This window comes from Entelurus aequoreus, linkage group LG07 (assembly GCF_033978785.1).
Source record: "Entelurus aequoreus isolate RoL-2023_Sb linkage group LG07, RoL_Eaeq_v1.1, whole genome shotgun sequence".
NCBI lineage: Eukaryota > Metazoa > Chordata > Actinopteri > Syngnathiformes > Syngnathidae > Entelurus > Entelurus aequoreus.
Window position 1 is genome coordinate 45,505,588 of NC_084737.1, and position 25,595 is coordinate 45,531,182.

The window sequence follows — 25,595 nt, forward strand, 5'->3', positions numbered from 1 at the left end:
CCCTCGCGCGAGAGCACATGTGACGTGGTCACGTGGTTGCTGGAAACGAACACAGGGTGAAGAAAAGAAATGGCGATGCTCGGAGGCTTCAGCTCTACACAGCACAAGAAAAACATATCTGACACCAACAGCGACGTGTCAGAATTTGTCTGTCCGGTCTGTCTTGAAATATTCGACAGTCCCGTCACAACACAATGCGGCCACACGTAAGTACTTGCCAGTCTAAGTCCTTGTCTTTGGTAACGTATGCAGCAATCAAAGGATCGTCTAACGTTAAGTGGTGGAAGACAACGGTTGTTTATCAAGCCATCGTTGCTGTACTTTAGTTCCAACTCTTTTTAAGGCCTTGTAGGATAATGCTGACGTGCATGACCAGTTAACAATTTTCTTCCGTCCTCTGTTTTAACCCACGCCCTGTTCAACGTGCGCGTTAAATCAATGAAATTATTACTTTCACAAGCCATTCTTCTTTCCTGGTAGAAGAGTGAAAACCCGCTACGCATACATTTCCAATCTGTGCTGTTTAGCAAAACAATGCTACTTTGTTGCTACATCAGTTTTGTTTACGCCAGGAGAGCTCGCATGGGAGTTGTAGTCCTCTTCCGTATGGTGTTGACCATTAAAACCAATCCAAAAACTATATTGTTTTATTGTTGTTTATTGTTTATTGAGGATCCCCATTAGCACAAACGCCAGGCTAATTGGTCCTTTTCAAAAAAGTTCAAAGTAAAATAATAATACACAGATCCACTTACAGAACATACACAAATACAATTACCAAATAAAAGAAAGGAAAAAGAAAATTATCATAATAATAAAATAAAATAACAGTTCACAGATACAGTTACAGAACATACGCAGATCCAGTTACAATAAAAGAAAGGAAAAAGGAAAATAAAATGATCCTAAAAAATAACAGTACACAGATCCAGTTACAGAACATACGCAAATCCAGTTACAATAAAAGAAAGGAAAAAAAAAAGTGATCAAACTGATGACATGAAAGATTAACTATTTTAAGTCTAAAAAGTTTCTTAAATGCTTGTTTTACTGGGAATAGTCCTAATATTTAAATGAAGAGTATTCCATAATGAAATGCCTCTGTATACAACAGTGCTTTTCATTGAATCTTAGCCACAATTTGATTGATATGTTCGGACCACGAAAGTGTAACATCCAAAAGTCTTACTGTATCCTCTTGTTTGATTGATTGTCCTGAAATCTGTAAGTTAAGTAAATGAGTTTTTGCCAGACTATGTCGTGAACCAAAGACAATACTTTTTGTTTTTAAAATGTTTGAAACCAGTCTTATTACTTATATAACCCACTCAGTAACAGCATCTAAAGTCATTTGAGAGGACAGACTTAAGTTCTCCTATAAATGTTTCCCCTCGGCCATCAGGCACATGAACATAACTCCTAACAGTAGCTCCCTTGAATTCCTTCTAAGTCTATAACAAGATCTGATAGCTCAGTTACAGCTCTTGTTATTACCAAATCTGTGGTATATGTGTTTTATGTTGCACGATTGCACCAAGAAAAATTCCTAGTCTGTGAACCCGTTCTAAAACAATGGCAATAAAACTATTCTGATTCTGATTCTGAAGAAGCAGAATGATAAAATGTGGTGTCATCAGCATACAGCACCAAACTGGATTTTTGAGTCACAAGAGCAAGATCATTTGTAGGCTCAATTAATGTGCTCTCTGTCTCAAATGCTGTCTAATACAATTGTTTATGAATTATGTGTTATTAGTCAAGAATAATTTTACTCTCATAATGAAACCATCCATTGTCTTTTAACATGGGGAGGGTTGAGGAAAAATACGGCCCACATCTTAGTTTTCTGTTAGCCCAATACACATTCTGAAAGCACTCAAACAAGAAAATAGAAGTTGAAAGAAAAATATTCAATGGAACGAGAAAAATGGAACAAATTAGAAGATCTGAGCCATAATTTATAAAATTGCGTGGATTCTAATGTAAATTATTGCCTAAGCAAAAACCTCAGAATGTACGTCTGCCAAAATTAATTCTGATTTAATGCTGCGCACATACTGTTCTCATTATAAATCACACCTTCAGTGAATTGTGTGCAGAAGATGGTGTGTTCAATTTACCTTGGAAGTAGGAAGTCGTAGCTCGGAAGAGCCGAGCTACAATCATTCCAGTTAAAAGTCAGGAATCATGATGGCCGCATCCACGAAAGCTGTTCTTGTGCTTGCTTTTTTTGGATTCAGACAGCTTTTGGACAAATAAGCGCTCTGTGTGCAACCTTCAAACATGGTGGATGGAGAGGAAATACAAAGACGCCATTGGTAGCAATGTAGTACACGTATACCACACATAATTTACAGTATGTATATGTCCAACAATACAATCTATATGATTGATGTTACAGAAGCTTCTATTATTTTTTTACATTCAGAGGAACCATCTTTGAAAACCAACTCAAGGGTTAGTGAAGACTCCCCTACTTTGCGAGTTGTAAATCCGACTGCAGGGTCTTTCCAGTTGAAACTTCTGACTAGGAACTCCAATCCCTCCGAGTACATATGGGGTCCTCCAAGTACCTTATTTTTTGGACTATAAGTCGCAGTTTTTTTCATAGTTTGGCGGGGGGAGCGACTTATACCCGGGAGCGACTTATGTGTGAAATTATTAACACATTACCGTAAAATATCAAATAATATTATTTAGCTCATTCACATAAGAGACTAGATGTATAAGATTTCATCGGATTTAGCGATCAGGAGTGACAGATTGTTTGGTAAACGTATAGCATGTTCTATATCTTATAGTTATTTGAATGACTCTTACCATAATACTGTATGTTACGTTAACATACCAGGCATGTTCTCAGTTGGTTATTTATGCGTCTTATAACGTACACTTTTTCAGCCTGTTGTTCACTATTCTTTATTTATTTTAAACTGCCTTTCAAATGTCTATTCTTGGTGTTGGGTTTTATCAAATAAATTTCCCCAAAAAATGTGACTTATACTCCAGTGCGACTTACATATGTTTTTTTCTTCTTTATTATGCATTTTCGGCCGCTGCGACTTATACTCTGGAGCGACTTATACTCCGGAGCGACTTATAGTCCGAAAAATACGGTACTCCTTTCACGATATTCCAAATGGCGATGCTAATTAGCTGAATATGAATATATGATTAAAACCATCACTTCTTGGCCTACCAATGGGAAAAAATGGACAAGGTGACTCCAAAGAAGTAAGCAATATTTTTAGATTGGTGCTTACTACGTCGAGCATCGGAACATGACTATTTTTGGAGACACCAAGTAACGTATATGATAAAAAATAAGAATTGTATTGCCAATATGTGGTCAATCACTGTGACCGAGAACTGTGACTGAGATGAAGAAAAGCATGTTCTCATTTTAGCCTTCTGTTTCTATAGCTTTGTCTAAATAATCTGTTATTTATATGTCTTTATTATGTCAAGTAATGCAAAGCAGACATTCTGTTGCATGACACAAGTATTCACCGTGAGCAATTTTTAAAGTTCTTGTGGACAATTGGCACGCATACAAGATGATTTCAATATATTATTGGCACAATATGTGGTTTTTGTACAGTTGTTTATTTTGTAAAAAAAAATGTGAGGCCTCTTTTTGTCCCCATGCTTGTGTGGGTGATCTCCAGGTACTCCATCTTTTTTCTTTTGTCCAAAAACATGCCTGTTAGGCCATTGGAGACACAAAATGTTCCATAACTGGCAACCAGCCCAAGTGGTACCCTGCCTTTTGTCCAAAGTCAGCTGGGATAGCCTTTTGAGTTGTGCTCACTGAGACTCTAATGACAAGCAGTAAAAGATGAATGAACAAACTTACAGCACAGCCGTTGTCACTGCATGTATGCCATGTACAGTATTTTAAATAAGTCTCAGCCATGTACCGGTATATCTTAATAGGTCTCCTCATATTTGAGATGGTAGCACATTTCATAGATCAAAATATTTTTTTATTAATGCGTAGGGGGAAATTAATTAATTTCAATTTTATTTTTAACTTAATTAAAATGTATGTGTCAGTTGAGGACTTGAATGACACCATAGGCAGTTGTTCCAACTGCACCAAAAGTCTCTAGTGCTCGCTAGTGTTACCATATCTGAGTTATTGTGTAGTAATATAGGGAAATAATGACAAAAGTGCACCTAATTTACTATCTTTGTTACAAAAAAGGTTAGCTAGAATCATACATAACTTTGGCTATCGAGAACATTCAAACTATTTTATTTATTGAATCCAAAATATTGAAAATCAATAATTTTGTGCATTTGAAAACCGCTACAATTATGCACAAAGCAAACAATAACCTGTTACCCAAGAATGTACAACAATTCCTATTCTAAACAATAGAGGAGAAACATAACTTTTTGAAGACATTTAACTTGATCCAGTTTAAGAAACTGTTCAAACTCTGTTTAAAGTTAAAGCACCAATGATTGTCACACACACACGAGGTGTGGCAAAATTATTCTCTGCATTTGACCCATCACCCTTATTCACCACCTGGGAGGTGAGGGGATCAGTGGGCAGCAGCGGTGGCCGCGCCCGGGAATCATTTTTGGTGATTTAACCCCCAATTCCAACCCTTGATGCTGAGTGCCAAGCAGGGAAGTAATGGGTCCCATTTGTATAGTCTTTGGTGTGCCTCGGCTGGGGTTTGAACTCACAACCTACTGATCTACAAAGTACAAGGAAGAAGAATCCTCACAAACATCTTGAACATTATTGAAAAATTAGATAATCTTGTTCATCTTCTTATGTAATTCACAACTTATAAACAACAATGTATTAATGAGAACTTTGATTATTTATTAAATTTGTTTGTGTTACAAATTGAGCACAGGAAGTGAACTAACAAATGTGTTATAAATTGCTGTTAAATGGAAAAGGGGTAGGATTAAATAAACTCTGCTTCCGAACATGGTGAAATGCAAAACTGTAAATATGTGCTGTACCATATTGTAACTGTATGCACTTTTTAAATACATTAAAAACCATAATCATAACTCCTGGAACCACTGAAGAGGAAAGGGAAAATGTTTTGTATGTTGAACTTTCTATTTGCTCAAGGATTAAAACAAAATCTTTGAACTGTTCAAAGTTTGTCCTCCTTGTTTATCATTTATTTCTGTTTTAACACAGGTTCTGCCAGAGTTGTTTGCAGGAATGTTTGCGTCCGCAAAAACCTGTCTGTGCTGTATGTCGGGCAACTCTTGGCCATTGCACTAAAGCTGTGGAGCTAGAGGCTCTGATTCAATCATCTGTGGCAGCTTGCAAAGGTTGTGGAACTCAGGTATGTTTTTAAATTAAAAGATCACTTCAAACTGGGCTTAATAGTAATGCTTTGTAAAGTGGAATTCAATTCAATAAGGGACACAAGTCAACATCGGCTTTTTGATTAGTTTTTTTTAAACCACTTTATTTACCAACTGATTCTGGGGTCCAACTGTGAGTGCAGACAATGTTTAAGACACTTTATTTAAACATTTAAATATTCATAACTAAAATGACACAACAAACTTATAGACAATAAACAACTCAAGTGTTAAATGACAAAGGTATAGGTAGTTCACTCACATCAAGTCATTCGTACATCAGCATTTTTACTTGTCACACAATTTAAAACATAAGTTGACCAAGTGTAAAAATGGCAAAACATGCGCCTTCACTTCAATGACAAGTGAGACATCACGGTGGACACAAGTATCGTGAAACGGCTGGATTGTTACTACTTTGATATTGAGACAGTTTACAGCTTACTTAAATATATTCCACTTCTTTTATCACCTCCTTTTGGCTGAAATCAGCATAAGTGCATGCTAACATCATCCATGAAGTTATGTGTGACATAAGAGATATTTTATTTAATACAGTTGAACTCTGCATTGTATAATTTGAAGAGCATTTGACTTTAGAAGTTCCACTGTACTACTGTAGATTTGTCAGCATCACAACACGTTATATGATGCTAATACATCTCGACTTCTGTATTTTTGATTAACATTATCGAGTTCAAAGCGATTATGTATTTTCTTTGCTTCAAGAGTTCGTAATGCATGTTTTCTTACTCTTCAGGTTGGCCTTTCTCAGATGAGAAGCCACACAGCTGCTTGTCTAAAATACCAGGAGTACATTGAGGAAGGTGTTCGTACTACTGCCCAGAGCCAACCTGCTATCATCAGGTAAGGATAAAAAGAACAGGATCCTATCAAAACCCCACTTGAGCTTCATTCTGCAGAAATCAGTAAAGTAAGATTGACATCTTGTCATCATTCATTAAGTAGGTCATGAACTGCATTAAGAAAGAGAGTTAATTAATGTTGCATTAATGTTGGTGCACTTAAACACAATGGGCCTGATTCGAGTAGAATCCCAATAAAAGCATGTGAAAATTATAAAAGTACACATACTATTAGTGTGTGTGTTGCAGGTGATCTACTAAGACTGCGTCCACAAATGATAACAAGTGGAAAAGTGGTGCAGAGTATCCTATTTAAATGGGGATTTTGCTTCTACCATGGCTTTCACAATACATGGACACCAGTGGAGGCTCCTCCATAGAGGTGGAGGAGGCCTGGCCTCCCCAATAATTTGAGAGAAGAGAGAGATTTAAAAAAAACAATAAATATATTTATTTTATTTATTTATTTTAACAAAAAACATATTTTTTATTTTTTATATTCATATTATTTTAGTTTTGTTCATAAATCTAAATGTTCCCATGGCTAAAACCCAATATTGCAATTGTAAAGCAACAGGCCAGATTTCCCTATCAGTTTGTATTAAGGGAGGCCAGGCCTCCCCTAGGAAATTAGCTTCTCATAGAAGTCAATGTAATGCATGCTTTTTCATGCCAATATGTGATTGGCCAGATCACTGAAAATGGGTGGGCAACGGAGGCCTGGCCTCACCATGCATTGTGTCCAGGGCTGAAAGATTGACATTTTGTTCGTCCAATCACATGCTACTGGTTCATTTGGAATCAATCCTTTCCTTTCCTAATCAACACAGAAGCCATTTTGAGAATTCGCCAGCCACTTCAGTCAAACAAACACTCGCCATAGTGGCTACGAGTGTCCTATCAACTTGTGCTTTTCAGGAAATTTAGAGAACACCCCTGGCTATCATCCGTGAAGTTTATAGCTCATATAGCCAAATACTTTTGCTTAAAACGACCTCGGAAATCGGTGGAGTGGAGTCCAGGAGAGAGCATGCCGCCCCTCAGCTAAACCAGATGTGAGTTGAACTAATTAGATGTCTCTACCAGTGTTACACCACTAGTTCTCAGTAGTAATAACACTCCATTTTGTCTGTGTTTCTCAGCAGATAAAGCCAACTGGAACCATATTTTTACATATTTTATATTAAATATATTGAATAAAACTACATATGATAAAGAAAGTGTTATCTTATCTTTTTTATATGCTAAACTTGATTAAATTGGTGATTACATGTTGAAGCTGTAGAAGAATGAAAAATGTAAGCTAAACAAAATTGTTTTTAACTACATAATTAAAATTCCTGCCTTTTACACATGTTCACTTGGCGTTTATATAACATCCAAATGTCATTTCTCAGCTTAATTATCAGGCAGGCTCATAGACTTACAGCAATGTAATTTCTTCAGGAAGGCACAAGGCTAAGCTCTGCACAATGAATTGCATCAGCAAGAACTTTCTGACTGTAGCTTACACTCCAAATAGTATGCCTTTGGCCAGCACAAAGACAGATAAGAGAACAGGGAACATTCCATCGCGAGTGAAGTGAGCAAGCGGAAAAAAATGGCCTCCTCAATTCTGGAAGTCACCAGCCTCCACTGATGGACACAGTTGTTTACTGCACATCCATGGCGTCATGCTCTAACCCATGTTGTGCAACATGCAGCATACTTAAACACCTTTTCTAGGCAAAATAGACGCATGACTCCATTTTAATCCGTAACGGAACCCACTTTTTAGTACGCTGAATGCATTCTGAAAGACACTGTCACGAACAATATGGTGTGCTGTAATGATCCAGTTGCCTGAAAATGCAGTGTTACAAGAAGTCTTTCCAAATGGAAGATGCATTGATTTGGTTTGGTGTTTGCTGGCCCCAAATCAGCCTTCTATTTCATGCAGCAGCTCAAATGATACGTGCATCATGGTAACAGTGACTGCGGCGCAGCCATTTTTGTGTAACTGTGCCGTTTTGCGTGCTAAATATAGATTAAATAAATGAATCACATTGCGACTTGTGAGTTTTAAATGATTATATATAAGATTAAGATTATTTGTTTGTCGTCCCACATAGTATACAACAACATTTGGATTTGTGTTCCACTTGAATTCCTAGCAGCATTGAGACATGTTACAGTATATTTACAGGTACGATAAAGGGACAAGCGGTAGAAGATGGATGGATGGATATACAATAGCATAAATAATAAAATAATCATGTTTAAAGATTTTAAATAAAAAGTATATACAGGATATTAATTGCTTAAGAAGGTACAGCGGTATTTCAGCAGCGTTGGAATATTACATTCGGAGAAAGGGAGAACATAATTTGTATATAAGTAAAGTACCAATGATTGTCACACACACACTAGGTGTGGCGAAATTTGTCCTCTGCATTTGACCCATCCCCTTGTTCACCCCCTGGGAGGTGAGGGGAGCAGTGGGCAGCAGCGGTGCCGCGCCCGGGAATCATTTTTGGTGATTTAACCCCCAATTCCAACCCTTGATGCTGAGTGCCAAGCAGGGAGGTAACGGGTCCCATTTTTTTATAGTCTTTGGTATGACTCGGCCGTGGTTTGAACTCACAACCTACCGATCTCAGGGCGGACACTATAACCACTAGATATGTATGATATCTACAATAGCAGCTGTATTAAAATATATGGTGTGTGTAATGTCCTGAGTCTGCTGATGGAGTGGTGAGGATAGAGTGAGCACGGTCATTGTTGATATTTGGAGTTCTGATATTTGACAAATATTCTGCATATGACTGAAGGCAAACACACTAGATGGATTGTGTAAGCTATTTTGCTCATTTGATAGATTCAAACCTCAGTGCTTGGTTTTGTAGATCACATTTGCGTGCACACAAACTTTTAGTAGATCAGGCCCAAAGTGTTAAACGTGACTATATAATAATAATTAACCTGTTTGAACAAGAAATACATAAGAAGAATGTTTTATTTCCTCCTCCAGGGCCTTACTGTCACTTCAATAAGTTGATTTACTAGCTAATACTGTGTTCTTTCTACTTCTGCATGCAAAAAATGAGAACTTAATGCGGTGTCAGTTGTAATCCCAATGTATTCCATGCTCCTCTTGTTAGAACCAGTATTGTACATGTGCAACAAGCAGTGGGATTGATGTAGTTGCATGTGTCTTGTAGTCCAGTGCCAAACCGTTACACGTTTACCTGCCCTTATTGCAACTGCCAGAACCTTGATCAAGACGGCCTGGTTGAACACTGCACTTCTCAGCATGCTCGTGACGCACGCCAAGTGGTGAGAAGTCACTGTCGCATTTGCGGTCCCAGCAACAGTTGCTGCATTGCTTGAACATGTATTGTTTATGTTTTTGTGAAATTTAGGTTTGCCCCATCTGTGCCTCCATGCCGTGGGGGGACCCAAACTACAGGAGTACTGACTTTTTCCAGCACCTCAAGATTAGACACACCTTTTCATATGATACCTTTGTTGTAAGTTCACAGGTTCCTAATTGTAATGAAAATACAAATTAGGTGACATGTTTTACCATGATTTGTGCAGGATTACTCAACAGATGAGCACACAATGATCCAGGAGGCTCTACAGCGCTCCCTTTTGGACAACTGAAGTGTGAAGAACAATCCAGAGGAAAGACCTATGTATGAAGGGGAGATGGCAATGTGATGTCTTAAGAAGGCAGAACAACTCGCTTGTATCGTCACTAATATTCACAAAGATGAGATACTCGCAGATCAGTTTCAGAAGAGATTGTACCCATGACTTTAGTGGATTATTTTGGCATAAATAAACCACGCAACACCTTGTCTGATTTAGGTCTGATATGGTGTGGCAGATGTGATGATCTCTAATATTCCTCCCCAGTTCAGCCTGTTGAATATTTTTTTATCCAGTTAAGCTGTTCCTAAAGCCCCCATACTACAAATCCAAACTCCTAAACGTTCAGTAAGAGGGCACTACCACTCGGTGGCTAGCAGTTGCCAGCAAACTTCAGTCAACAAGTCAAGTAATGGTAATAATTGATGGGAATTTACTGACGGTGACTCAAAAGGGAGATATATTTGTCTGATTTTATTTGCAGGAGATCTTTTTTTACACAGTGTAATGTGTGTGTTCTCTGGGTGTTTGAATGTTTTACTAAAAAGATAATTATGTGAGGAAATAACAAACCCAGAGATGTTTGAATGTGTCTCTACTGGCGTGCCTGCTTGTAGGTCTTGTTCCTCACTTCTAAAACACACAGGGCTGAGGGTTCACTCTGATGCAAGGAGAGCGCCATTTTTAATGCTATACCGTAAAGCAGCCACTTCACTGATGTTCATGTGGAGAATTTATTTGCATGGGTTTGTCCACTGGAGGGTAGTAGCGTCCAACCCTTGACAGCAGCTGTTAAAGCGTGCCCTTCTGCTGCTCTTCAGTGTATTACTTTGGACTACAGCATAAATAAATGTACAAATTGCAGCATAACCACAGTTTGGCGTGTAGACACTTTGTCACTTAGGTCAAATGTTTGTTTTGTCATGCGCGCCACCTCGGTTCACTATAATCACTGCTAACTGTCCTTCGGGTGAGGGGGAGGCAGTCCTGTGCTTCCTATAAGTGTCAGCAGAATATTTTTATTAAGTAGTTCCGTCTGTTGCACAGTGCACAACAAACCCAGGTGAAGTAGCTGTAGCTTCAGGCACTTAACGGTTTGAAGAGTCTTTGGTGGCACTCGGGCCTCAATGTTTGTTTCTCCTGTCTTATGTGTTTTAATTTGTGTTTTTCATAATCACTTTTTTCAGTGTATCTCTTGTAAGTTCTACTGTCTGGTGGAGCCTAATCTTGATACATTAAAGCTCTTTAATTATTTAAACCATTGAAGGAGTGTAGTTGATTTACACTTAAGTGCACAGATGTCAAACTAAAGGCCAAATCTGGCCCGCCATATAATTTTATGTAGTGTGGAACTGTGTCAAAGTACTTGATCTTTTCCATTTATCTCAATTTCTGTGTGTGTGTGTGTGTGTGTGTGTGTGTGTGTGTGTGTGTGTGTGTGTGTGTGTGTGCCCATAAAATCTTATCTTAATGCTAACATTAACGGGAACAGCTATCCATGATTGTTAGATTGAAAAGTATGAAATTCGCAACATTTCTAACATAAAACGTTAGCATTCTAACGTTAACATGCCAACATCAATATTGTAGCAAACAACTAGCATACTTCTAAGACTTCACCAAATAACAAAAGCCATTAATATGAGGCTAAAAAGTATAACATTAGCCAAAATTCTAACATGGAAGTTTAGCATGGTAAGGGGGGAACAACTGGCATACTTCTAAGATGGTTTCAAATTACGAAATCCATGATTTTAAGGGTAAAATGTTCATATAGCTAGTATAAAATGTTAGCATGCTAATGGTAGCATGCTAACATTAAAATGCTAACAGGGGAACTGTTAGCATATTTGTAAGATGGTGGCAAGTGTGTGGATGTTGGAACGGTTGGAATTGGTTGAGAAATGTGGGATATGAAGTGGTTTGTATATTGCCCATTGATTTTCAATGGGGTAAAATTCCGGGTAATCAAGGAATTTTCAGATCGTGGAAACATGATGGCTAGAATGTCAAGGGTGAGTGGAGTGTTTGAATGTTGGATCGGTTGAAATCGGATTAGAAGGATATGCAGAACTTTGTGTATTGCCCATTCATTGTAAATGGAGAGAACATTACCGGAAATTACGGGAAAACACGGAATTTGGGGATATTGAAAACATGTTTTCCGTTTGATATATGGGAAGAGTAGTGTGTGTGGATAGTTGAAAGGTCAGAATCGAGTTTGAAAAATGCGAAATACTTTGAGCATTTAGGGCATTGTAGAACTACAGTGTGAATACATCGATTCATTTGAATGGGAATTCCATGGAAATTTGGGAATTTCGGTGAAAATATTAATTCTAACACAATTTTCCAAGATTGTGCACTGGGCACCAGGACACTCTAGGCCGCAGTTCGATAATCAACTTTGTGGTTGTATCATCGGATTTGCGGTCTCATGTTTTAGACACTTGGGTGAAGAGATGGGTGGGACTTTCAACCGATCACCAGTCGGCTCCGATGGTGGGGGAGGATGCCGGACAGACTTGGCAGCCCAAACGTATAGTGAGGGTCTGCTGGGAACGTCTGGCAGTGTCTCCCGTCAGAGAAATGTTCAATTCCCACCTCCGGAAAACAACTTCAGGGCGACTTCGAAGCGATTCTGGACCACAATCCGCTGCCTCAGGAGGGGGAAGACCTCAATCCCACCTACACGTCTTCCAATGAGGTAGCAGTGCTCAGGGACTACTGCATGGTGGGCTCTCTTGTTTCTGGGGCTGATGTTACTGAGGTAGATAAGAAGCTCCTCAGTGGCAGGGCCCCGGGGGTGGATGAGATCCACCCGGGGTGGATGAGATCCACCCGGGGTTCCTTAAGGCTCTGGATGCTATGGGGCTGTCGTGGTTGACAAGACTCTGCAGCATTATTTGAACATTGGGGGCAGTACCTCTTGATTGGCAGACTGGAGTGGTGGGTCCTCTATTTAAAAAGGGGAACCGCAGGGTGTGTTCCAATAATCGTGGGATCACACTCCTCAGCCTTCCCGGTAAGGTCTATTCAGTTGCTATGTCGGATAGTTGAACCTCGGATTCAGGAGGAGCAGTGTGGTTTTGTCCTGGTCGTGGAACTGTGGACCAAATCTATACTCTTAGCAGGACCCTTGGGGGTGCATGGGAGTTTTATATTTGTGTTTTGGGGACTTGGAGAAGCCATTCGACCGTGTCTCTCGGGAAGTCCTGTGGGGAGTGCTCAGAGAGTATGGGGTATCAGGCTGCCTGTTTGTAGCGGTCCACTCCCTCTATGATCAGTGTCAGAACTTGGTCCGCATTGCTGGCAGTAAGTCGGACCTGTTTCCAATGAAGGTTAGACTCCGTCAGGGCTGCCTTTTGTCAACGATTCTGTTTACAACTTTTATGGACAGAATTTCTTGGCGCAGTCAAGTTTGGTTATGGGGGGCTGCAGGATTAGGTCTCTGCTTTTTGCAGATGATGTGGTCCTGCTGGTTTCTTCTGACCAGCATCTTTAGCTCTGATTGGATCGGTTTGCAGCTGAGTGTGAAGCAACTGGAATGCAAATCAACACTTCCAAGTCAGAGTCCATGGTTCTTGCCTGGAAAGGGGTGAAGTGCAATCTCCAGGTTGGGGAGGAGATCCCCAAGTGGAGGAGTTCAAATACCTCAGTGTCTTGTTCATAAGTGAGGGAAGAGTGGATGGTGAGATCGATAGGCGGATTGATGCAGCGTTTGCAGTGATGCGGACCCTGTATTGGTCCATCGTGGTGAAGAAGGAGCTAAGCTAAAAGGCCAAGCTCTCAATTTACCGGTCAATTTCCATCCCTATCTTCAGCTATGGTCATGAGCTTTGGGTTATTATTGAAAGGACTAGATCACGGGTACAAGCGGCCGAAATGATTTTCCTTTGTTGGGTGGCGGGGCCTATCTCCTTTAGAGATAGGCTGAGAAGCTCTGTCATTCGGGAGGCGCTCAGAGTAAACCCACTGCTCCTCCACATCGAGAGGAGCCAGATGAGGTAGAATGTCCCCTGAACGCCTCCCTGGGGAGGCGCGCCCGACCGGTCGGAGACGACGGGAAAAGACCCAGGACAAGGTGGAGAGACTATTTCTCCCAGCTGGCCTGGGAACGTTTTGTGATTCCCCGGGAAGAGTTGGACAAAGTGGCTGAGGAGAGGGAAGTGCACTTTGTCACCTATAACAAAGATTAGTTTTGTTGATAAGTTTTCTCTTTAAACACATGTAATGTCTGTTTTATTTTTTTAAACAAAATAAGGAAATATCAAAATGGCCCGCATACTTTGACTTCACAGTATGTGGTCCTTGGTAGAAAAAGTTTGGACAACCCTAGTTTAGATTGTCAGTCATCAGGTCATATAATCCACAGAGGTTGAATGGAAGCAACTCTGAAACATCTTTACCAAACAAGAAGAGTCCGGACTGTCCAGTTGCCTCCATTCAACCTTAGTCGATAGTATAAAGCTCCTTTTACACAAATAAAAACAGGCCAAAAGAAATTAGTCCACCAGCCCAGCAAGGTGTACCCCTTTTTTTCAGGCAGTTGTCAACCCTATTGACATTCCTGCTTTAGTGAGAAACAACGCTGCCTTGATGGATGATCCAAACAATGTGTAATATTTGTTTGTGAGCTGAAACCGAAAGGAATCTTCAAGTGAAACGCTAGAAACCTTGTTGACCTAACACAAATAGAGCAGCGTTGTCACACCAACTATGAGGTTGCATTGTATTTATTGCATGCAGTTGTGCTGGTCTTCTGATGCAACTGAAGCCCTCTGGTATGTATTGTCTACAGGGAGAAAAAACCCTCTTATCTCCAACCTTCCCTGATTCTTGTAATTATCACAGCTAAATGATATTACACTTCCTCACCTAGATTTGTACAGAATCTCAGCCGTCAAAGTTCTCTCTTTGCTCGCTACCCCCTTTCTAGTTTTGCTCTTGGCACACTGAAGAAGGATGGGAGACGTTAGTAAGTGTGAGAGAACTAACGAGAACCTCTGCAGTGCTTCTGGGCAGGAAGGAAGTGGAGCCGAAAACATGCCAGCCAGAAGTCTTTCTTGTCTTGTTTGGCGGTAGAGCTAAAAAGGAAGGGGGGCGGGGGCAAGGTAGGGATAGGAAGAAAGACAGGGAAAAAAGCAAAAGAAGTGAATACTGAATAAAATTTTCATAAAGTTCAGTGCGTGCTGTCTTTGATGCAAGCATTAGCGTGTGTGAGTCTGCAGGCTGAGAAGGCAGCAATTAATGCAACATGGAAGCCTTAGGCCAGCTTTTTTTAAAAGTGTGTCGCACTGTCATTCTACCTCTAGACACCACCGTTTTTTAATCTTGGTAACCATTATTTTACACCTTTAACTTGTTGGTTAAAATATTTGGGCAGTAATGTTTTTTTCAAGTAATGTCAAAACTGCTCCTTGCGCTCGTGTCATGACCCTGAAAGACCTGCCCCAAAAATAATTGTCTTCTAATTTCTAATTCATTTATCTTTAGTCGTATGATTATTTTCCATAAATGTAATTTGTTGTATCGTATTTAATAATTTTTTTTTGCACACTGTATAATATTTTTTCCACAGTAAAATACTGTAATCAAATTTGACTAACATTACAACAAATGACTGTATAAAACTATGATATCCTTATATTTCACAGCAATGAAATGTTATTTCACAGTAAAATACTGTTATTAAAGTCCTATGTAATATCCCAACAAATTACTGTAAATTTTAACTGATTTGTCTACTGAGTGGTTCCGTAGACCAGTGTTTTTCAACCGCTGTACCGCACTCGTGTACCGTGAGATACAGTCTGGTGTGCCGTGGGAGATTATGTAATTTCACCTATTTGGATTGAAAATATTTTTTGCGAACCAGTAATTATAATCCGTGAATAATGTGCCGTTGTTGAGTGTCTGTGTTGTCTACAGCTCCGCAGAGTAACCGTCTTATACTCGTCCATATCGGTAGATAGCAGCAGGTAGCTAATTGCTTTGTAGATGTCAGGAACATGGTTTGTCGTGATCACAATATGCAAGAGGCAGCGTGTAGGTCAAAAGGTATCAAACGCTTAAACCAAAAATTAACAAAAGGCGAGGGCCGCTAAGAAAAGGCATTGAAGCTTAGGGATGGCTATGCAAAACGAAACTAAAACTGAACTGGCTGCAAAGTAAACAAAAACAGAATGCTGGATGACAGCAAAGACTTACAGCGTGTGGAGCAGACGGCATCCACAAAGTACTTCCGTACATGACATGACAATCAACAATGTCCCCACAAAGAAGGATAGCGTCCGCACAACTTAAATAGTCTTGATTGCGAAAACAAAGCAGGTGCGGGGAATAGCGTTCAAGGAATATATGAAACTGCTATAGGAAAATCCCAACAAAACAGGAAAAGCCACCAAAATAGGAGCGCAAGACAAGAACTAAAACACGACACAGGAAAACACCAAAAAAACCTCCAAATAAGTAACGTCGTGATGTGACAGGTCGTGACAGTACACCTACTTTGAGACAAGAGCTATAGCGATGCATGGTTGGTTATGGTTTATATTCATATCCAACAATTGCGAAAACTACTTTTTATTGTCAATATCGGCTGCTGAGTTTCATTTTTTTATGTTTTCTGCTGGGTTTTTTTAATGAAAAAAATGTGCCTTGGCTCAGAAAAGGTTGAAAAACACTGCCGTAGACTGTTACACACTCTTGTACAGTAGGTGGCAGCATACTGTAGCGTAATTAAGTATAACATGGATTACAATTTGTAATTGTGATAACAGTACAATCGCAGTTCTGCAGTTATAGTAAAATGTTATATATATATATTTCACAGTCAATTACTGTAAATGTTACTGTAAAGGTAAAGCAATTATTATCCAGTAATTTGCTGTGAATTTACAATGAAAATTCTTACAGTGTACCTCCATTTTTCATCGAAGCATCTCACCCTATGAGAAAGTGGTGGCATGTAAACCCAGGACGTGGACTTTTTATCAATACTGAGACAAGGAGAAGGGGTAAGATTAAACAAGATGTTCAAATTGTATTAATTCCTTAATGCAACTTGTTCGAAAAAATAACATGACCATGACCACTTTCTGGAGGAAAGATTCTACCTTGTACTGTGTTAACAATAACATTAATTGATAGGTTAGATCTGGGGTTTTTAATGAGTAGCACAATGAATGTGACTTCCTGAAGCATAGTCTGTGTAGAACATTCAACTGGCAGCATTGGGGCCAAATCCAGTCAGAGAATGACACCAGACCGGCCCCTGAGTCCTACACAAAACTTGGACTTAAAGTTGTTTCCGGCAAATTTCTAAAAAACCAAAAAAGTGCTCCTGTTGTAGAGAGCAGTGGTTCTCTAACTTTTTAATTTTTTTACCAATTACTACCTCAGAAAAGACTTTGCTCTCCAAGTACCACCATGATGACCAACATATAAAATACAGCAGCATAGTAGGCCTCAGTATTCATTAAAAACAAGGCAGAGGTGAGCTGCTTTCTCACGTCTGAGCTCTTGAAACTTTATTCTAGATTATAAATCAGTCTCACCTTGATAGTAAAATGATGTGGCCATAAACTGAGAAATTGGTAAACTTTGACTGCCAATTAAGACCCTGATATGGTGAGAAAGACACGGGAAAGACGCCGTTTTGCACCCAGCCTTTTTTTTCACCCTTTGGTAAGATTATGAGTCATTCTTCATCCAAGCAGAATACACTGTATATCAACATCCTAACAGTCAGTGTCCCAGTGACAGAAGACATTGTACAGTAAGGGCCGTGTTTACTACAGGTTTGCTTGTACTAAAACAATTGTAAACTTGATTGCACACACAAAGCTGAACTACTAAACATAGACAAAGTGAATTGCGTCTGTTAGGTGAGCAGAATAAGCTCAAGTGCAGTCCTTTTTGCATCTCTGTCTTCATTAATATGCAGAATATATGATGATCAAACGGCTACAATACTGGGAGGAAAAAATGCAATTATAATTAGAAAAACCAAAACTAGTGAAGTTGGTACCTTGTGTAAATCGTAGATAAAAACAGAATACAATGATTTGCAAATCCTTTTCAACCTATATTCAATTGAATAGACTGAAAAGACAAGATATTTAACGTTCAAACTGGTAAACGTTATTTTTTGCAAATATTAGCTCATTTGGAATTTGATGCCTGCAACATGTTTCAAAAAAGCTGGCACAAGTGGCAAAAAAGACTGAGAAAGTTGAGGAATGCTCATCAAACATTCCACAGGTGAACAGGCTAATTGGGAACAGATGGGTGCCATGATTGGATATAAAAGCAGCTTCCATGAAATGCTCAGTCATTCACAAACAAGGATGGAGCGAAGGTCACCACTTTGTGAACAAATTCGAGAGCAAATTGTCGAACAGTTTAAGAACAACATTTCTCAACGATCTATTGCAAGGAATTTAGGGATTTCACCATCTACTGTCCGTAATATCATCAAAAGGTTCAGATAATCTACAGAAATCACTGCATCTAAGCGGCAAGACCGTGACCTTCTATCTCTCAGGCGGTACTGCATCAAAAACCGACATCAGTCTGTAAAAGATATCACCACATGGGCTCAGGAAGACTTCATAAAAACCACTGTCAGTAATTACAGTTTGTCGCTACATCTTTAACTGCAAGTTAAAACTCTACTATGCAAAGCGAAAGCCATTCATCAACAACACCCAGAAACGCCGCCAGCTTCGATGGGCCCGAGCTCGTCTAAATGGACTGATGCAAAGGGAAAAAGTGTTCTGTGGTCTGACGAGTCCACATTTCTAATTGTTTTTGGAAACTGTGGACGTCGTGTCCTCCGAACCAAAGAGGTAAAGAACCATCCGGACTGTTGTAGGCACAAAGTTCAAAAGCCAGCATCTGTGATGGTAAGGGCGTGTATTAGTGCCCAAGGCATGGGTAACTTACACATCTGTGAAGGCACCATTAATGCTGAAAGGTACATACAGGTTTTGGAGCAACATATGTTGCCATCCAAGCAACATCTTTTTCATTTTATTTTAGCAAGATAATGCCAAGCCACATTCTGCACGTGTTACAACAGCGTGACTTCGTAGTAAAAGAGTGCGGGTACTCGACTGGCCTGCCTGTAGTCCAGACCTGTCTCCCATTGAAAATGTGTGGTGCATTATGAAGCGTAAAATACGACAACGGAGACCCCCGGACTGTTTAACAACTTAAGCTGTACATCAAGCAAGAATGGGAAAGATTTCCACCTGGAAAGCTTAAAAAATTGGTCTCCTCAGTTCCTAAACGTTTACTGAATGTTGTTAAAAGGAAAGGCCACGTAAGGCAATGATAAAAATGCGCCTGTGCCAACTTTTTTGCAATGTGTTGCTGCCATTAAATTCTAAGTCAATGGTTATTTGCAAAAACAAATTTAGTTTCTCAGTAAGAACATTAAATATATTGTCTTTGTAGTCTATTCAATTGAATATAGGTTAAAAGGATTTGCAAATCATTGTTTTCTGTTTTTATTTACAAATTACACAACGTGCCAACTTCACTGGTTTTGGGTTTTGTGATTCATTAACACTCTCCATCGTTTTGCGAGCACTATTTTGTTTTTTATTTAGCAAGTGTCAGAAGGACGTGCAAACTGACAGACACACATGGCGCTCGAGCTGCACAGACATAGGATGGACAGATCCTTCGTCCTACGTGTTCGTTTATTAACAATTTGGACGGTAGAAATATTAGACATAACGTCTATTCAGCTCCATGATATTATAATTTTATAGCTGCTTAAGGACTTAAATGTGCTGCTTGCAACTTCCTCGTAGTCACATCTTTCAAAGTAAAAAATATAACAAGAACTCTACCGGATAGCTTATGTTGCTATTAATGGTTTAACAGAACACATTTGTCTGACAGTTTTCTATATTTTTCACAATTAAGTTAAAGTTAAAGTTAAAGTACCAATGATTGTCACACACACACACTAGGTGTGGTGAAATTTGTCCTCTGCATTTGACCCATCCCCTTGGGGAGCAGTGGGGAGCAGTGGGCAGCAGCGGCGCCGCGCCCGGGAATCATTTTTGGTGATTTAACCCCCAATTCCAACCCTTGATGCTGAGTGCCAAGCAGGGAGGTAATAATTTTTATAGTCTTTGGTATGACTCGGCTGGGATTTGACCTCCAACCTACCGATCTCAGGGCGGACACTCTAACCACTACACAGTTTATGTAATAACAAATGTTTACCGTCCGAATAAAATGATTGGTGTTTACAGCGGGCACTCACCCGGTCTCGTCAACACGTACGTGCAGGGATCGCGTGCACACATACTGTATAAAAGCAGTTCAAGAGAAGCAACAAACAATTTGCAGTCATGTTGTTGTTATGATAAAATATACATTCAAAGACAGCTAACGCTAACTATCCGAATTGCTATTATTAGCACCTAAAGCTAAGCGCATAAATGTGTTACGTACGTACGTAATTACGTCATTACATAGGAGAAGCCGTGAAAGGCAGAATATACTGTGTAGAATACATTGGAAAGTTGGCGCCCTCTAGACATCTGTGTACAGTTTGCAAACCGCCCCTTTAAGAGCTGATTAAAACTAATTAAATCGATGCATTTTGGTGTCCTTTAGTATTTTTTAAGGACATTCGCTTTTTCACATATAATATATCGTATTAAAATATTTCTTATATGAAAAAAAAGTTCTTGAAGTATGCATTTTTGTGTTTTGAGTAAAGTAAGTGCAGGCTACTTCCAATGCACCTTCAGCGGTATAAAAAAAATAAATAAATAAAAAAACTGGGTTTCAATGTAGATGCACTGCACGACTGCTTCAAAATGCCCATTAAAAGGGGTAGATGTCTCCTGCTTGTTTAAAATAGCAAAATGCAACAAGTAGGAGCATGATAACATACATGTGCAGACAATGAGGTGTCCAAAGGAATACGGGGTGGTCATCTATGCCCAGGTACAGTGTTCAGTAGATGCTGACTGAGCTCAATAAAGCAGCTGATGTTGAAGACAAAAATATTAAATGTTGGTCAATAGAATCAGAAATAGTGACAAGAAAACCCTGTCAAATGCAGGGAAAGTTCTGCTCGTCTCCAATCTTTCTAGTTTTGCTGAGGCAGGTATATCTGCCACGTTGGGGTAGGCCTTGCAAGAGGAGCACTGGGAGTTTGTTTAACGCAAAATTCCTCAAAGTCAGGAGAAACAGGAAGAGCGGGAATCCTGCCACCCGGGCACTGCAGCTCGGCAAGTTGGTTGTCTCGCATGTTTGAACAGAAAGTGCCAATGGGCTTTCCCGACTTCAATACTGGATCTGCACCAACTCTGCTTCCGCTTTTAAACTCTTAACGGCCGACCCCCCTCACACACACTCACACACCCCCGCCCCGCACACACACTTCTTATGTTGTTAGCCCACAAGCAACCAGTATTAACTTTGATTTAATAAGGCCTGTAACCAAATTGTCCCTGTATCAGCTAAAGTGCAACTTGTGTGTATGTTTGCATGTTTGTTTGCCCTCTGAAACACTAATAGAGGTACTCGGAACTGCAGTGTGCACAATTTGTCCTTATAGTCCCATAACATATTTCTAAATGAAGTGATGTATCGCAGTGGGGGGGGGGGGGGGGGGGGGGGGGTCATAAAAAATACAATCATGTGTGCTTACGGACTGTATCCCTGCAGACTGCATTGATCTATATTGATATATAATGCAAGAACCAGAAATATTAATAACAGAAAGAAACAACCCTTTTGTGTGAATGAGTGTGAATGAGTGTAAATGGGGGAGGGAGGTTTTTTGGGTTGGTGCACTAATTGTAAGTGTATCTTGTGTTTTTTATGTTGATTTAATAAAAATAAAAAAAAGAAGTTTTTATTTTATTTATTTAAAAAAAAAAAAAAAAAAAAATTCTTGTGCGGCCCGGTACCAATCGATCCACGGACCGGTGGTTGGGGACCACTGATGTATTGGACAAATTACGTCAATTTTGACTTGTGAAAAAAATAATCAAGATTGAGATGTGTTAGAATATTATAGCATTGTTAAAATATTATACCAATTATACACCTAATATCAAACATTTATTTTAAACTTAATTTGATTTCAAACTGTTATATTAAGCGCACAGCTGCCTCTTTGACCTTCAGGACTACTCTCTGTTTTTTTAGAGACATTGATGTGTGTTTTGGTATGTCTAATCCCTTGTAAAGAATAATGTCTCCGAATGAAACCTCAAATACAAGCTGTCTTCAATAGTTACAGAATAGTACTAAGGTTTAAATCTTGAAAAGGATGAACTAGCCACAGTGTCACGGTCCGGGCGCACGTCAGTGCGCATTCATGTGTGCGCTGCGCTAAGCGCACCTCCGAGAGCACGCAAGGCGCGTGGCAGTCCGGCTGCAGCAAGCAGCTGCCATCGATCACGGGCAATCAACACACCTGAGGCTGATGATGAGACCTGCCTTCATAAGCCTGCACAACCTGCTATCCCTGGCCAAAACGTAGTGATCTGTTCCTGTACAGTAAGCGATCATCTAGCTCTATGCACTCTTGCTCTCTCTGTGTGTTCCTCCCCGTCGTGTTGAATTGTCTCGTGTCCTCCTTGTCGTCCTCCCTGCAGCCTGCCTTCGTTCCCACGTTACGAGGTGTGTCTCGTCTTCTTGCGTTCCCTCTGCTTCCCTGGCTGCCTCTTGTATCAGTATCTCGACCTCCCGCCTGGACACCGACGTTTGACGCCTCTCTTCCCCTCGAATACCTGCCTGTCTCACGGACCTTCGAGCCTGCCTTTCCCCTCCGGGACTTCCGCCTCTCGCTCAACACTCCTGGTAACACACGACAGTTAATTCACACACATAGTCGCACACCATACACACTTTTGGATTTAGTCACACTCCATTCTCTAGTTTATTAATACAATATTTTTCGGACTATAAGTCGCAGTTTTTTTCATAGTTTGGCCGGGGGTGCGACTTATACTCAGGAGCGACTTATGTGTGAAATTATTAACACATTGCCGTAAAATATCAAATAATATTATTTAGCTCATTCACGTAAGAGACTAGACGTAGAAGATATCATCGGATTTAGCGATTAGGAGTGACAGATTGTTTGGTAAACGTATAGCATGTTCTATATGTTATAGTTATTTGAATGACTCTTACCATAATATGTTACGTTAACATACCAGGCACGTTCTCAGTTGGTTATTTATGCGTCATATAACATACACTTATTCAGCCTGTTGTTCACTATTCTTTATTTATTTTAAATTGCCTTTCAAATGTCTATTCTTGGTGTTGGGTTTTATCAAATAAATTTCCCCAAAAAATGTGACTTATACTTCAGTGCGACTTATATACGTTTTTTCCCTTCTTTATTATGCATTTTTGGCCGGTGCGACTTATACTCCGGAGCGACTTATACTCCGAAAAATACGGTATTATTATTTGTTATTTTTATGTATAGTGTATATTAGGGCTGCGAATCTTTGGGTGTCCCACGATTCGATTCAACATCGATTTTTGGGGTCACAATTCGATTCAAAATATATTTTTTTTGATTCAACGCGATTCTCGATTCAAAAACAATATTTTCCCGATTCAAAACGATTCTTTATTAATTCAATACATAGGATTTCAGCAGGATCTACCCCAGTCTGCTGACATGCAAGCAGAGTAGTAGATTTTTGTAAAAAGCTTTTATAATTGTAAAGGACAATGTTTTATCAACTGATTGCAATAATGTAAATTTGTTTTAACTATTAAATGAACCAAAAATATGACTTATTTTATCTTTGTGAAAATATTGGACACAGTGTGTTGTCAAGCTTATGAGATGCGATGCAAGTGTAAGCCACTGTGACACTATTGTTCTTTTTTTTAATTTATTATAAATGTCTAATGGTAATGTCAATGAGGGATTTTTAATCACTACTATGTTGAAATTGTAACTAATATTGATACTGTTGTTGATAATATTCATTTTTGTTTCACTACTTTTGGTTTGTTCTGTGTCGTGTTTGTGTCTCCTCTTAATTGCTCTGTTTATTGCAGTTCTGAGTGTTGCTGGGTCGGGTTTGGTTTTGCAATTGGATTGCATTGTTATGGTATTGCTGTGTATTGTTTTGCTGGATTGATTAATTAAAATTAAAAAAAAATGGAAAAAAAAAAATGGAAAAAAAAAAATAAAAAAAAATAAAACTCGATTTTTAAAAAATGAGAATCGATTCTGAATCGCACAACGTGAGAATTGCGATTCGAATTCGAATCGATTTTTTCCCACACCCCTAATATGTACACTAGGGGTGTGGGAAAAAATCTTCTCATTTTTAAAAAATCGATTTTTAAATTTTTTTAAAATGTATTTATTAAAAAAAAAACAATAATATATATATATATATATATATATATATATATATATATATATATATATATATATATATATATATATATATATATATATATATATATATATATATATATATATATATATATATATATATATATATATATTTTAAAATTAATCAATCCAACAAAACAATACACAGCAATACCATAACAATGCAATCCAATTCCAAAACCAAACCCGACCCAGCAACACTCAGAACAGCAATAAACAGAGCAATTGAGAGGAGACACAAACACGACACAGAACAAACCAAAAGTAGTGAAATAAAAATTAATATTATCAACAACAGTATCAATATTAGTTACAATTTCAACATAGCAGTGATTAAAAATCCATTATTGACATTATCATTAGACATTTATAAAAAAAAATAAAAATGAACAATAGTGTCACCAGTGGCTTACACTTGCATCGCATATCATAAGCTTGACAACACACTTGACAATACAGGTTGAGTCTATCAGGTGCCAATTTAAAAGCTGAAAAGGCTCCCAAAAACGTAGCTATTTTTCATAAATGTTCATACATGCGACATTTCCGCGAAAACGTGGAAATCCGTGTTTTTGAACAATCAATTTTGCGTCAAAATACCACTTCTGGGTTTTTTAAATGAAATATCAATAAAAATACGATCCAAACAAAATTTGTTGAACGCTCACCTCAGTCGCTGGTACTCACTGTTCCTCTTGCCTAAACCCTGCACTGAGTTGCAGGACAGGGAGATGATCAGGAGCTCCAAAACAAGCTTGCTAGTTAGCTAACCATCGCCTCCGTTCGCTCTCTGAGTCACAACGTTGACGGCTGTCCACTTTGCTGCTAATCATATTCAGATGATTACAATCCTAACACTATTAGTTCCAAATTAGTTGTAGTTTTAGAGCAGTCATTCTCAAACTTTTTTCACCAAGTACCATCTTAGAAAACCCTTGGATCTGCAAGTACCACCTTAATGACCATCATTAAACAACAGTAGCATAGTAGGCCTAAGTATTAATTCAAAACAAGGCAGAGGTTTTATTGAACAAGTATATTTAATTTTTTGGGCCACTGTAACATTACACACAGTCTGAACACACACTGTGTTTGAATAAAGGAAAATTAAACACTGTACTTTAATTAAGTGATTCTTTTGCGTACCACTAGAAATGGAGCCCGTGAACCACTAATGCAGGGGTCGGCAACCCAAAACGTTGAAAGAGCCTAATTGGACCAAAAATACAAAAAACAAATCTGTCTGGAGCCACACAAAATGAAAAGCCGTATAAAAGTCTTATAATGAAGGCAACACATGACGTAAGTATCTATATTAGCTAAAT

The 25,595-nt window shown here is 39.0% G+C and overlaps 1 protein-coding gene across 1 annotated transcript; it reads left to right on the top strand.

Moving 5' to 3' along the window:
* Nucleotides 1-3: 3 nt before the first annotated feature.
* Nucleotides 4-11,098, top strand: rnf114 (ring finger protein 114). The gene is made up of 6 exons (XM_062053750.1): nucleotides 4-206; nucleotides 5,177-5,327; nucleotides 6,110-6,216; nucleotides 9,419-9,533; nucleotides 9,620-9,727; nucleotides 9,798-11,098. Exons 1-6 carry the CDS (start codon nucleotides 70-72, stop codon nucleotides 9,861-9,863), a joined length of 684 nt encoding a protein of 227 aa, XP_061909734.1. The 5' UTR covers nucleotides 4-69; the 3' UTR covers nucleotides 9,864-11,098.
* Nucleotides 11,099-25,595: the final 14,497 nt, after the last annotated feature.